Source organism: Haemaphysalis longicornis, unplaced genomic scaffold, assembly GCF_048455015.1.
Source record: "Haemaphysalis longicornis isolate Haplotype H1 unplaced genomic scaffold, Haemaphysalis longicornis Haplotype H1 scaffold_1, whole genome shotgun sequence".
NCBI lineage: Eukaryota > Metazoa > Arthropoda > Arachnida > Ixodida > Ixodidae > Haemaphysalis > Haemaphysalis longicornis.
In genome coordinates, this window is record NW_027526203.1 from 327,159,973 (window position 1) to 327,175,719 (window position 15,747).

A 15,747-nucleotide genomic window follows, 5' to 3' on the forward strand; every position below is an offset into this window, starting at 1 on the left:
GCCCAGTCGGCTGACAGCGGCCGTAGCGCCGTTATCAGATGATTTCGGAGAATCAACACCAGCCCGAATGGGTGTAAAGACGCCCGAAAGCCACCGCCACGGCCGACGCCGCCGAGAATGTAGCCGCGGCCGTTGCCGCTTCAAATTCTACCTCGCCCACTAGCTGTGTGCCCCTGCCGGTTGAAAGCAACTTGCCCCGTTGGAACGCCTGCGTGAGCACATTATCCTTCTTTAGCTTGGAAGCCATTCCGACCAACATTGTCGCGTCGGCGACACTCATTGACCAGCTTGTCAAAGTTCTTCTGGCGGAAGAATAATAATAAGAAATCTTAGTCTGGTCGCCTATAAAGTCTGTCTCTCTCTATTCGCCAGTATAAATCACGCCTACAGGCGTCTATCCCTCATTGCCGGTTAGGCGTTCAGGGATTGGGGTTGAAGGGAGGGGGCATGCACGCACACCAGGGCCTAATGCCCCTACCGATGACACCCGTTGGGGCTGTGGGAGATATAAACGTGGCAGTGTCATGGCTTAATAAGCCCAGTCAGGTGTCCTTCGTCATCGAGCGGTTTGAGTCTGGGTTGGTACGTGGCGCAGACAATGAGATGCCTACAACTGGGCGGCGAAGGGGACACCCACGTGTGTATCCACTAGTATAGAGGTCGAAGGCCTCGAGGTGTTAAGTCGCTATGGGACGGACGCATGTCGCTTGCTTGGAGGAAAAGAGCGGAAACTTAAGCTTCAGCCCGAACATAAGTGTGAATGGGTGTGAAAATAACAGAAAGGCGCTCTCACCGCCGTTGGCGATTTTAGTTCCAGCTGGTCGTGTAGCTGCGAATCCCTCCCGGACGAACAGCAACTGGCCCGCTTGGAACGTCGACGTGGGCCAATGTCACTCGTTCAAGTAAAGGCTTTCTGAGCGGCATGTTCGACATATCGTTCACATCTAAGCACCCGCTCACGACCGGTTGCCGCTTTATGCGTGCACGGGTTGGGAGAGGAGGGTGGTTGGGGGGGGGGGGTGCGCACAGATATAGGTTTCCTACCCTTACTTATGACATGTGCGTTATGTTGGCGTGAAGTTCAACGTGGCCGTCAAATAGCCCATTGCGACTGGTCCGGTGTCATCTTTGGTAGAGTGGATTCGGTTGGCGTTACACGAACGGTAAGATGCCTAAGACACGTAAGGGAAAGAGACAGCTCTACATTTGTCCCCTAGGATAAAGCTCGCGTCTGTTCCAAATGTCATTCAGTTAGTTGGCTAGGGAGTATGCTCAGTCGTAAATTACAAATAAACTTGTTTGTTTCGGGCAGTCCGTGGAGAGCATGTTGCTTTGCAGGTCATCCTCCTTTACAGAGTGGTAGGGCACTAAATTTTTTATATCACGAGTTTTTGAAGTTGCTTACACGTCATTATAGTAACTGCACGAAGCGAATACCATGCCAAATGTGTCACGCAACCTCTGCCCGGATCTTTTTTGGCCATGGTTTATCGGGCACAAAAGAAAAAAGCGCCCAGAAGCCCCACTCACATTTTCCTCCTCCCATTGGTATGAGCAGATTGAGCGTGTAGGAGCCGCTGACATGGCCTCGTTCCCGAGATGGGAGGCTTTTGTCTCCTCAAGACAGGACCATCTTGTGATCCACCTCCCACGAGGAACGCGATCGCGCTTCACGTTTCTTTACCACTTAAGAAAGGAAAGGGATAGCTGTCACTGCCTTTTGATTTGCCGAATAAGACTTTTTAAAATTTTATCATCATTGGTGTCAAACTTTCTGAACCACAATTTGCCTTTCGATGACTTTGTGTCGTTTTTGCAGGAATGGCTAGCCCTGCGATATCTTGTCACGTATGTCAGGTGCTTATGCTGAGTGTTGTGGAATTATATGCGTGGAGGCGCAGACCGGGGGACTTCTCCCTTAAAATTATTACACTATATTTTTCTTCGATTCATGTTTTTGCAGACCCCCTTTTATAAACCATCTGCTTGATCGTGTCAATGCCCAACTTTGTTTGATGCCAATGATTGGCTGTGCTGAAACGTTATAGTAAACCGTAGCGACGGCATTTTCCAAGAGTGTCCCGCGCTAACATAAAGGCAAGTATGATCAGCGCCCATCACTTGGTGATTTACAGTCCCCCGGCATAGAAAATATCCGTACTCTTAGTTTGGCAATATAAGGTGCGGTCAGACTTGGCAGGGGTTCATTTTTCTAGTGTTATTATTTTCTATCAAGTTTTGCGATTGGGAAATATGATATCCAGCACGTTTTATTCACCGCTGTTCTTTTTACTTTGACACTCATAATCCCCAAAACCGTCAAATTTTAATCAAATATGACACGTCTAGAACATCGGCGTATAGATACGGCCTTATTTTACTTCAGCACATACGTCCTCAACGTCTTTGTCTTTTAAGCCATTTCTTTACATTTACTCGTTTTTACATCCATGACTTGCTACTGTGCCGGTCACACCAGCAGTATATAGTTTTAAGCAGTGACGTGTCGATTGGAGGTATGGAACCCCTTTCTGTCCATAAATCGCTCGCAGGTCGGTTCACATTTCCATTAACGTCGGCACCGAAATTATGGATCCTACTTGCTCCCCCCACATTCTTCGATATGAAAATTCGTTTCCTTTGGAGTAATATGAGTGGTAAGAACAGAACAAAGACGCTGCGAGAGGTACCAAAGGTGCGAATGAGAGTGGCCGGAAAAGAGGGGTCGCGTTTATTGCTTCTCACAATGTATTTGCCGTATAGCGATGTGTGTACGAATTGGCACAAAACCAGCATGTAGAGGGAAGTTCACCCCGAAGTTCCTTCAATAAGGATCCATCTTTCAAAGCTCCTTCCTTATCTCACCTATGAGACATGCGGACACCATTGTCTCCTGGACCCCGTCTCCTAGCTCTACAAGCTTGCGGCAAAGCTAAGCGTGCGGCGTTCATTGTTTGTTCGGGAGAGAAGGACTTCCTGTTCACGCGTGGTATAAAAATGATAACGTTACGTTCACTCACAAAAAGCTAGCCTAACGCGTCAAAGTTACCTGCAGGCGACGATCCTGCAACGGCGGTATACGAGACGATGCTGCTGTCCGCACCCACGGCGGCTTCCACCAGCCAGGCAGTCAAACTGGTGCTGCTCCCCCTGCTCGTCGCTCTTATCTCGAAGATTGTTGCGGTCTTAGCCCGCTGGATGCGCATGTACTGGTGCCTGCGCAACGTGCCACACCCAAAGCAGCGGTGGCCCTTCTCACTCGCCATCGAAATGTGGATGAGCCTGGCCAAAATGGACCCCAATCTCAAAGTGACCGCAAGTACGTTTTTGGAGAAAACGCGGAAAAGCGCCAGCTTGCTGCATGTTGCCTTAGGAAACATTTTTGGTCTCACTTTTCAACAGTGACGCTGTGCGCGCTACGTCGACCATAATCTTGCAAGTCCGCTGTCAACGTAAACAAAACAAAAATGCTATATCAGGATGTCGCCACTCTCCAAACGATAGGATTGGAAGGACCCACCTCTGTATCTTACCGGAGGGGATATTGTGGCACCTTTAAAGGAGCACTAAAAGCTCATAAACGTTGCTTCACTCAGTCACACATCACGATTATCTAGCACCTGTCTAGCTCAAATAGAATATATTGATGTATAAATAAATAGTACTCAAGCCTACTAAAATATTCTTTCATATACAACATACTCTCTAAACGCGCTCGGGACACGTCGATTTATCCATAATTTCCTGTTATTTTGTAAACGTATCCAATAACTCGTACTGACGTAAGTTTAAATTTAATTTATATTTCGTCTATAATTCAGTTTCGGTGTTTATGTAGATAGTCGATTGCTTCTATTAAATTATTTTCACGGCATGACGGGCTAGTCGGAGAAACTTTTATTTCGCTGGTCTGGCACACATGCTCACCACAATTTAATTAAAGTCCCGTTAAGACTACCTCACTGAAAGTAGGTGGTAAATGGGGAAAGCGTACCTTGTGCAGGAGAACGTGGTTGGATGAATATAGACCAAAAGCAAGTACTACAGGGCCATTTAAACAATAAGTATAGTCCGCAAACAGAACACTGAGATGGCGCACGCCTGCCTGAGTATTCGTCAAGGAGCCCGACATAACATAAAAGCTAATTCTTGGAAGTTATGAGGTGCTTGAAGAAGCACGGCCTGTTTTGTTAGAAGCTTATCAGCGGGGAAAATGATATCCACAATTGATACAACAAGTTTCACGGTTCCATATCCAAGGGTACACATTGTTTACAATAAGTAGTGGCACTGGGAAGAGCGCCTTTCTATACCTGCTACTATGCGACGCAGTGAACTGCATAGCTCTGCGATAAATTGCCGTTCATTCCGTGAAGTTTATCGCGCGAATTACAGCCGCAGTTAAGACGGTGGGTTCCGGTGCCTACACCTAGGTGAGACAAATTACGCCTGCTGGTGGACATTCCTTTCAGCTTTCCAGACAATGAAGTCATTCATTAGATTATCCCATCTTCCGTATTCCGGCAACGCCCCGGAGTTGGGTTCATTTATTGCTGGATCTTATGAAACGGAGCCTCATTGGAATGTGTTGAGAATATTCTTTGCAGATCGCCCGTTTCGCCTTTAAACCGGGAGTGGCATTTGGCGCAAGCTGTGTAGTATACAACACCTGGAAATTTTAAGTGGTATGGTGGTCTTTTTTTGTTTCCCAGCTTGAAACGCAGCTTGATATTGGACAGGTGCGCGATGCGCACGCCGTGTTTGTCGAAAATACCTGCGAGGGCGTCGCTGATGCTCGATGTGTAGCGAATTGCAACGCGCCCTCCCGTAGCCCCTGTCGGCGTTCCGGTTTCCTGCTACTGGCGCGGAATTGTGGCATGAGCTTGCTCGCTTCTTCTATTTCTTGCGTTCCCTTGTTACAGTCCACTTCAATCCAAATTTCTTCCTCGACGTTTGCGGTTCGGGTACCAAAAGCTGCAAAGTTTTTCTTTATTTTTGATCAGGGGTCATTTGCCTTCTACTAAATGCAAAGGAAAGGAGCGTGTATATCAGCTGCATTTTACCGGTACTCACCTACGTGGCAGACTCTTGAAGGCTTACTAAAAGGGTACAACTTAAATTGAGGACGACTCAGCCAGCAATGGAACCGAAGATGGCAGGGGTAACGTTAAGGGGCAAGAAGAGAGCGGAGTGGGTCAGGGAACAAACGCGTGTTAAGGGCATATTAGTGGAAAAATAAACGAATAAATGGGCGTTGGGAGAGCATATAATGCGAAGGCGAGAGCATATAATTAAGGGTAACAGAGTGGAGTCATAGAGGAGGCAAGCGTGGCAGGGGGCGGTAGAAAGTTAGGTGGGCAGATAAGATAAAGAAGTTCGCGGGGATAAATTGGTCGTAGTTAGCACTGAACCTGGATAATGGGAGATCTATGGGAGAGACCTTTGCCGGCCAGTGGGCGTAGACAGGCTGCTGCTCTGCTGATGATGATGATGGAATGCTGGTGGGCATTTGAACGGAAAGAAAAGTACCAATGTATTAAAATAAACCTCATGACGTAAGAGCGTGTGAGCGTGTTCATCTGCATGCCTCGGGAGTGAACTCCATCCAGCCGTTCAGAGAGCTGAATTGAGTCCTGAATTAAGTAGCCCTTTATTAGGATTTTTTTACTTGTTTTGATACTGCATTTATGTTTTGTGTCCCTGTAGTCTTGCTGTTGTTCTTATTCTTTCTATGTCTATTGCCCACAGTTAATTAATCTTCGGAAGTTTGTTCTGCTCAAAAATTTAATCCTGCCTTTTTAGAAACGGTCCGCACGAAGAGAAGTAATTTTTGTTTGTGCCGTTATCAGCGCTTCCGGGTAGCTTGTAAGCCCAGTTTAACTTTTTCGGATTATCAGACCTTGCTTCCGTATTTTCAATACTCCTAACACTGATGTGTTATGTCATTGTTCGGAGAGCCCAACTGTATCATATAATCTTGTATAAATGCGAGTAAGACCTCCTCCGTATTGTTCCTAGGTTGTACTTTTTTAGAAGTGTACTGCATGAGATATACATATTCGAGTTTGCAAGACTATAGACCATAACTGGTGCCCCTCACGCTTTCTTTGTTTGGTTGCGTAAAGTAGTGCAGAAGAGCAGTAACACTCTGTTGTCATTACGTACACCAAAACAAATTGCAATGAGGTCGTCACTGAAAACAGTTATAAGTTATCACATTCGAGTATGTTCGGCACACCGGAATTCTTTCTAACAACTCGGCCACTCCTGTGGAAAATATGACGAAATGCGGGCTGCATGGGAGTAGTATAGTAGACGCGAACAATGTCGCTTTGTAATGTACAGATTTTTAAACAAATGGAAATTTTAGAACCAATATTAATATCCCTCAACAACAGATAACGTTTTACCACATTGATTGGTAATTGTAATTAGCAAATGCAGTTTCAAAACACGGGGCATGTAACGGCAGCTTAGAAGCACTCTCGGATCCTGAATGTCGTTTGGTTAAGCAGTTGTAAGATTTATCCTAATGCTCCTCTCAGAAAGCCAATTAGCCATTGTATGTCCGCTACAACAAAACTATGCTAATATAAAATGAAATGAACTCATTGCGTAAGAAATACGCTACGTGTAATTACGTGTCTCGTGCATTCTTTGTCTAAACAACGGCCTTCCGATCGTCTGGCTCGCATTGCGACCATGTGATTTAGTGTTACCTTTTATTTCTTGACCCATCGATGACAAGACGCCACCATTTTCAGCGATTACAGAATACCGAATGGTTCATAAAATTTCGTTAATACAGAATTTTTATACACAACAGTTCGTAGAATTTCGCTGAATTAATCTGGTAAAAATACTTCAGAAAATTAAACCTCAAGCAATATGCAAACTCTTCTAGTAGTCGTTAAAGATTGGGATAGGAATATGTTAGATTACTTGTGTTTGTATGCAATGAATTCAACAAAATTTGATTTGGATATAAACAGCGGGTAGAAAAAACAAACAAACGCGGTACCATTCAATGGTGCCTCAAACAAATGTGTAATGTATTACGCAAACAGAGAAATAGAACAAGAAACTGATTTTTGCCACCTTTTGTTTCTTGGCGTGAACAATACGCAGAAATGTTCAACTACTTTGACAGTATGTTTAAGACAATACACCACCAGGACGTCACCGTTGCTTACTACGGCCCGCAACCATTCTTCATCGCTACGACACCGAAAGCAGTCGAAGTAAGTATAATTACTTGGACACTGTCTTTGACAGCCATTCATGAAAGGCAAACCTTCACTGCCACTGTGGAATTGTTTTCGACAGCGCCTACTGACGAACAACACCAACTTGAACAAAGCATTTCTGTACAACATGCTGCGACCATGGATGGGAAATGGCGTGGTATTAATGTAAGTGACTGCAACCTTTTGTTTGCTCCGCAAGGTGCAACATATTCTTTGTTTTTAAACTCCCGTCATATTGTGTAAGCAGAAGCGCTACGCTCATAAAATAAAGCGCCCTTAATTGAGCTACGTATACAAAGGCAAAAAGGGAGCTAACAGGACTGGAATGTTGCGCCCCATCCCAGTCCTGTTAGCTTCCTATTTGTCTTTGTATACGTAGCGCAATTCAAATACCAAACGTCACCAACTACTCAATTCTGAGCCCATAATCAGTATACTGAAAAGCGAACTTCAACCTTCTCTGTAACCCCTAAGCCAATCCAAATAGAGTGTGGGCCTTAAAGAGAAAAAATTAGAAGTGCACAATTAGAAACAACCAGCGGGAAATTTTCCTCTGACAGACCTCGCGAAGCCCGTTTGCCGTTAAAATATTTAACCAACACAACTATCGCGCATTATTGGCATGTGAAGTGTGTATCTTTCGGCTATTGTTTAACTATTTCTAACCGTATGGAGCTGTTGTTGTGTAGATCAATTTATCTCTCATTTATTTACTATGTAGCACAAGTGAGGCGCACGAACTTAGTGCGGAAGCTTGGAAAACAAACAGAAGTCAGTTTTTGCGGACGCATAATTGAATACCGCATTGACGACACAATAATTTGCAATGGGGATTCATTAAAAATTTTATGGTTGCTTTTATTTGTGCTAATATAATGCATATATTCACTTTAATGCTGTTTGCACGGAAAGTTCAGGTTCATGTTCGTTATTTTACCCTGTATGCGAACTGGAAAGTATCTAATTCCAGCGAACGTCATAAAGTCGGAGAAGATGATGGTATGAGGGAAACGATCTACAGATTTCCACACACTTTCTAAAAAAAAAAAACGCTAATAGTAAGAATCAAACCGTACATTTAATACATACTCTGCATTTAGCGTATTCAGGGCATTTTCCACTGTTGCAACTCAGTTCGGTGTGCTTACAGAACTGTTTTTGCGCTGAGTGTTGCTGTGCTTGTGAAGATCGTAGAAGGTTACCTACTCAAAATATTTCTACCACTCACAATATTCCTCCATATATGAATCCGTAGTGAAAAAAGATATACAAAGCTCGTGTGACACATAAATGGGATATTCAAAAAAGATGCACTGCCCTTTCACTTCGTGAAAAAGATGGGCAGCAAATCTATCGTTCCTAATGTTAGAGTCGTCTTAGCAATTAATAGTCATATAATTTGTTTCCCAATAGTTTCGGAAAAACAGCCGTTACAGCCGTTTTCTGTAACCATACTCCCTCCATAGATGACCATGTATTGACAGCAGACAGTAATTCTGTAACGTTTATAATTTCACTGAAAACGCATTATTTCAAGTAAATAAAACGAGGCCTAGTGGTGGAGTCGTCTTAGCGGCTAATTGCTTTGTAATGTGTTCGGGATACTTTCGATAACAGAAGAATTAGAGCCGTTTTCTGTAATCAGAGTCCCCCTCCGTACATGCCCATGCTTGATTGTGCAACACACAATGTGGGAAAGCCAGCTTACTAAGACCATGCTTACACCGTTGCCCTTAACGTCTGCTTCACCTCTAAACACAATGGCTTCGATGGGAAGACATTCTTTTCATGGGCAACATAAGCCATCTTTGGTCAGTATGTGAAGGCCCTGGGGTGTTTTTTTTTACTTCTTTATGAATTTTCCTATTTTGGGAACCGTTTTTTACGCGGCGGGTAAACCCGCTCCAAAGGGAGCGTGACGCGATACCAGCAAAGACTGTCGTCATGGCCAGAACAGCTCCGCTGTTAAAAAGTGTGAGGACAGCCACTGACAGTTCACGCCGCATCAGTTACTTTCACAACTTAACAGTAGCACTTGATCTTCTAAACGGGGCCCACTTCATATTTCTTTCTATCTTTCGAAGACAGAGAGAATAAACTTTAATAAATCGAGGAAAAGCTTCATACAGGCGTCCTCATTCCAGAATGCCTTGAGGTCGGACCGCGTCGACAGCCCTTTTGATGAAGCACAGCTGACCGCCGAGGCCAAGAGCTGGCCAAGGCTCTCTCCCAAAGCCCTATGGAAAGGAGGAGGTTTGGGCGGTTTGGGGTAGATTAGTCCCATACCAAGAAATTACGCGGCACCATACGCTCTCCCGTAAAACATATTCCTACCGAGCGACGACAAAACATTATTCTAACATTAACACTTCCCTACACCCCGCCAGACAGACTTCACCTGTTCGACCGGACACATTTTTTTCCACTTCGCCGCTTCTGCGGCGAGCCTGGAACCTCAAAACATACTTTTCGGACAAAAGGGCCGGCGGTTTCCGGAAAAATTACGTGTGCACATGTCCACGCGATTGGAGAACAAGGCTATTATACACATATTATATCCTTTCTTCGAATAAAGGATGAATGAATAAAGGATATAAAAGCGACACGGGTTTGATTCCAAGTCGCGGCCGCCCCTTCTGATCGAGGCGTAAACCGCGAACTCCCATGTGTTCGATAGTTCTGCGCACGTTAAATATTCCCATGTGGCCAAAAATTGCGCCCACCTCCCCGCGAGGGGAACCCTGTGTAGATGCGACGCATCGTGGGGTTCACTTGGTGTTTCCGTTGGATTGATTCTTAAATCGCGTGAAACGTGTCGGGAACGCGTATGATTATTATGTTTTATGATTATTATTATGTTTAATTGGCCAATCTTGGTCAATCTCTCTAAGTGGTATGCTTGGGGCTTCGCTGTCGCAACGACCTTTACTCCATCATTGTTGCTGTAAGTGGGAGCTTCTTTTCTTTTATTGCAAGTGTTAATCATTGCCCCATCATGCGTTGTATCAGTAGCATCTTGACGTAGTTTGAATGAGTCAAGGATATAAGGCGCGTTCGTAGCAGTTGATTCTGTCTCGGTTTTGTGGCGCAGTGGGAAGAGCACCATGTACCTCGCGTTCCGCCCACAGGGTCGTCGGATCGAAACCGGGCGCCGCTAACTATTTTTTTTTTATATTGTTGGGGGAGGTGTGTGGACGGACAACGCCGTATGGAGGGACAAGGCGAGTGAATGAGATGCAGTCGCATCTAAAATTAATCCGGAGCCCTTCACTACGGTGCGCCTGATCACCTGTGTAGCGTCGGCGCGTTAAACCTCATAATAATCATGCTTAATTTACATATAAAAGCGGAAGAGTTCGCAGTGAATTGAAGTTATACGGGTTTATTTGTCGCCTGGGAATGCTGACACATATGGGAATAATGAAATTTTGATTGATATTCCTAATTTTTCTCCAGTAAAACTTTCCAAACGAGAAGTTTCAAATCATACTCTTTTTAAAACTGCTTATTTAAAACACGGCAACAAAAATGTTTGTGTACTCTATCTCTGAGCAACCCTCTGTTCAGAAACTCCTCGAGCAGGACATATTCTGTGGCACGAAAAATGTTCTCTTTCGCCTTTCTACAGGGAAAAAGAGAAATGGCGAAGTCGGCGCAAGGACCTCTCACCTGCTTTTTACTCTCGTGTCGTGGACGCATACGCGCCCGCCATGAACCGCCGAGCTCGAGAAATGGTACGAAGATTGGACGCCATGGTGGGAAACGGTTTTTTCGACGTCCTTCCCGCCGTTCGGCTCGCGGGATTCGGGATACTCTTTGGTGAGTTATACCACGTCTCCCATCCGCATTTTTTCCACTGAATTATTTCGACGGAACTCCTCGTCAGACGTGAAAGTGAACACTAAAAGTGACCGTGGTCACCGTCGGAATCAACACGAATAGTGCGGAAAGTCTAGTGACCTCTGCGGCGGAAACTGCGCAGTGGGGGAGTGCGGTTGGTCTCTGCTGCCTTGGCTAGGATGTCGCACACACTGGTTACTTCTCGGCATGGAAGTGTTTGTCTGTGATAATGCAGCGTGTGCGTCCAACGCGATACTGTGCAGTGGAGGAGCGCGTTGGTGCTCTGGTGCCGTCGCTGGGCTTTTCCATTCCACACGCAAGCGTCCTAACGGTCTCTACCAATTTTTTTTCCACAATCTTTCTACCCGGGGCTGTTTGGGCAAGAACGCCTCTGTCAATTTATCTTGAGCAGCTGAGCGAGCCAGCTGTCCTTAAATAGAGTGGGCATGCTCAGCTTTTCCGACTACGTACCTGTCAAACGTCGACTTAAGTACATCTTTCTCTGATCCTGTCATAACGACACTTAGCACTGTTCCGCCATAATCACGTATATGTTGAAGTATAATTCTATGTTTAATTGCGAGGTTACAGTGCTCTGCGTGTCTCGACGAAAATTTACGCCCTTTGAGCCGATACTTATGTTTAATTGCACCTTCTGGGTCCATGCAAAATGGCTTAACGACTTCAAGAACCTTTTAGCAGCACCCGGCCTGAGAAAAAACGGCGGCCGAGAATAGGATCGGTAAGTCATTCACAGTGTTGTACACGTTCCTCTAAAATAGGAACGAAAGCTCGTTCCTCGTTCCTTCCCAATTTTGAAACGAGTTCCCGTTACAAGTTCCTATGCTGAGAAAGGAAAGCGTTCCAGTTACACTTCGAACATTGTAACGAGTCGTTACATTAACGTTACATTTGAATTTTTAAATTAAAATGTAGTGTCGGATAATCATGAGGCGAAATAACGTGAGCAATCTTACGCTCCCATCGAACTACGTATATTTTACGAATATGCACACCACCGGCCCCAGATTATCTGGAGATAAAAAGAATCCAACAAAACGCTCCTAGACTAATTTTTTTATGGAGCAGCGGACGGATTCCAGTCATGTAAGGGCAACTGTGGTGCTCGTCTAGTACAAGTGCAACATATATGGCGCTTCCCACTTGGGCCTTCAAATGCGCAGTCATGATACTGGGTTTCAGATGTGCAAAAAGAGATTTACTCACATGCCCGAACATAAATGTCTTGCACAAAAATCCACATGGAAAGGAACAATACACACGCGTTTAATGAATGGTGATGCAATATTAGAGTATGAGTGGAGGAACAAATGTCCAGAACACATTTTCGAAATTCAGAAGAATCCTTTGTTTGAACTAAGCAAGAGTTGCATCTCGATGTTGGTGTCGGACAGACAGATTCGTTTTTTTTTTCCTCAACACGCCATTGGCAATGTTGAAGAGCCGTTTCACCAAAGCAGTTAAAGGTACTACCGTGTTGTAATTGGGGATAAGTTGGTTAAATTCCTCAGGATCAGGAGACCGCCTCCGCTTGTGCTCATAGGCGTGTACTAGCATGCAACCCGCCTCTTCAAGGACATTAGTTGTTTTGTGAATATTTTGTTTGACGGCCGTTAAAACACTCTGTGGTTCCGCGCGCATAACGTTGACCATTGTGGTTTGCTCCTTAAATTTTCCCATGCGCGAACATAGGTCCCTCAAAAACAGAGCTCCGGAATGTTACACTGCCGAATTGAGAATTCGTGTTCGCCTCTTTGTCGCAGCCTTGTCTCCTGTAAGTTTATGCTATTCACTTAGCCATGCAATAAACAGTTTTTATGTTTGGTCTCCGGCTTCTCGCCGTCGGAACGGATGAACTCTACGCACGGCAGCAGCCGCCAGCTACGCTACCACGACTCGCCTTGCCATCGGTGCCCGGCTGAAGCCCTGGTCGTATCTGGGCCGTAACAATGCACCACAGTGGCCGCACTGCTATGATGCTAAGGAAAGGTGGCGCAATACTCCCAGCAAAATTCGAAAACAAATCGTTAAAGCAAACCTGGGACATCACGAAACCGTCTGTGCGGGAGAAAGTTTACGGCGGCGCGTTCGAGCGCCATGTCCGTGCCGTGGGGCGATAGAACGTCCGAGGTCAGAACATCACATTAGGATTGCAGCTCTCAGGGATGGTTGCTGTAGCGCATGAGATGTAGCTCCCACCTCGATGTGCACAGCAGCGGCAATATTTCAAGAATCCGAGGCTTGGAACTTGACGCCTTGTTTTTACACGCGTTGAGCGCAACGCTGAGAACGCCCAGCAGAGAAGTCTCGTGCGGACCATTCGGCTGGCTCGGCTGCCTGTACTGTTGAGAACACGCGTGCTATAGAAACGGTGCAGACACGCCTTCTCGTGCTCGGCTTTCGTGTTCCACTCTTATGTACAAAAGAAGAACTCGCGGCAGAAGACGAATCAAAGGGGCACCGAAGCACCTGTCTCATGCGCATCTGCAGACGACGTAGCGACATGGCCGTGCGCACCCGGCGCAGCCTGCCCGACAGCCTGCCGCCCGCTGCGTGGTTATTCTTCTGACTTTGACTTTCGAGACACGACGTTCTGCGGTAGGGCGGGAAAATTGGGCATCTTATAGGAAGATAAACACAGTAGTGGCCTGTGGCTTTTTGTACTAGCTTCAGCCCTAAATCAATTGTCACTAAAACAGTCAAACCCTAGCGATGGAACGTTTATCGAAGGAACGACGTTCCCTCTGCCGTTCTTTCGTAAACGTAACGAGTTACCGTCACAGTTCCACACACTCTTAATGGAACGGCAGCGTTCCTTCGTTCCTCCAAAAAAGGAACTAGTTCCAGGAACTCCGTTCCGTACAACACTGGTCATTCCCGTTAGTTATAATATCTAGTTACCTTTCTAGTACACACATTCAATTTTTAGTATTGGTAAAATATTTTAACAATAGAAACAGTGCACTGTGTATTTTATTCGAGATATGTGAAGATTGAACTAGGACTTGAAGTTGGGTTTTACAAACCGGTGCCACTTGTAGTTACACAGAGCCCCGTAGCTGAACCTATGTTGTCGTTTCTTTCGCGGTAAATCTGAATGGATACATGGAAGTGCAAAAGGAAACATTTATGGGAAGCGTTGCTCGGGGTTGTTAGTAATAACGTTGCAGGTAGATTGCTATCACGTTCTTCATATATACAGTGGACACCCGTTAAGATGAACTCGAAAGGACCATGAAATTTCGTTCGTATGATGAGAAATTCATCTTAAGCGGAAGTTTTTTGCATTGTGTATGCTAACAGAGAGCAAAAGTCTTGTTCGTCTTAACCATGCAGATCGTCTTACCCGAGTTCGTATTAACCGGAGTCTACTGTCTGTGCTGAACTGGTGGGAAAAAGAAAACACGCATAATTTTGCATAAAATAACAGCTAAATAAAAACATAAACATGAACATCATCACGGAAACTCTTAGCTTTCTTGTATTGGATTACAGGTAAAAAAATTCGTAAACTTCTTGCGAAACTTCTTGCCAACTACAGTGGCGACACTGGTAACAACACAAACAGAGGCTTGTTAAGATTACACAACATATATATAGCTAGCCGGGAATTTAAGTTCGCGAGTATATAGTTTAGGTTTCCCGTTCATTGCGCCGTGAATAGGGCTTCCGCTGTTGCAGTCACAAAATGTGCGTTTTCTTCGATCGTTGCCGTGGGTAAAGCATTTAGGAACGGGGTCCCCAGAACTGTGCAAGCAAGGTTGGGGTAGCTGAGTTATTATGATTGTGGCACTTCCATCACGTGGGGAACTTCTTCCCTACTCTTTCCATTTAACGATCGGCTTTAATACTTCCAATTTATTCTTCGAAGTACCCAAAATTGAACCAGTTGGACGATCTTTATTCTCACAGCCCAACAAAGTCAAAAGACAAAGGAGAAGACAACGCAGGCACCCTATATAGACAGTTAAATGCAGAAAACGTCGTACATTTATATGCCTCTTACACATGGGCCCATTTACGAACCGACCACCTTCTCCCTCGATTCACTGTCACCTCTACCCCAACACCCTCTTGAATTATTTAAAATGTTCACCCATAAATGTTGTTTCATTAGGTCGCTGTACAAATGACGGTTTGGCAGCGCAGGGATCTCGAAATTTTCTTTATATAAAAACGCATAGTATTCGAGCTGTTGTTGAACTGTCGATGCCACGAAATTTAAAAGATTCGAAGTTCAAGCGTTCACACGATCTCGTGTTCTTATCTCTTAAGAATGAAATCAGAGTTCTCTAGAACATTTTGTGGTCATTTTAGGTCTAAAAGCTAAAAACAAGTTTCTCGTCAGGCACAAAGGTCCGTTTTACTTAAATTTTAGCAAGCGCAAGAGCATTGTTTGATAAGCATTTCCGGAAACTCGCAAGGGCGAATTGACGAAACAGTTCGTGGCACATAAGTCTGCTTTCGTGGTTTGAATGCGAAAGCATTATTGCTTTCCTTGGCATTGCACTCTTCCTGCTCTTTGGCCTTGCAGGCTTTAAGGCGGTGGTTTAGGCTGGTTGGTTCATACTTACAAGATTTAAAAGAAGCGCTGACATCTCGCCCCTGTGGAAACGCTGTTCTGAATTTTCGTTGTCGT

General features: G+C 45.1%; 1 protein-coding gene across 2 annotated transcripts in view; it reads left to right on the forward strand.

Annotated features, from left to right (window-relative positions):
- Positions 1 to 2,720: 2,720 nt before the first annotated feature.
- LOC144151878 (cytochrome P450 4V2-like) overlaps positions 2,721 to 15,747 on the forward strand; it is a 46,138-nt gene continuing 33,111 nt past the window's right edge. Inside the window, exons 1-4 of one of the 2 annotated variants that reach the window (XM_077683049.1) lie at positions 2,721 to 3,319; positions 7,129 to 7,241; positions 7,327 to 7,412; positions 10,876 to 11,066. In XM_077683049.1, coding sequence (XP_077539175.1) covers positions 3,088 to 3,319; positions 7,129 to 7,241; positions 7,327 to 7,412; positions 10,876 to 11,066 — 622 coding nt within the window. In that variant the 5' untranslated portion in view covers positions 2,721 to 3,087. The remainder of the gene's footprint in view (positions 3,320 to 7,128; positions 7,242 to 7,326; positions 7,413 to 10,875; positions 11,067 to 15,747) is intronic. The other variant, XM_077683042.1, reaches the window with a different exon arrangement.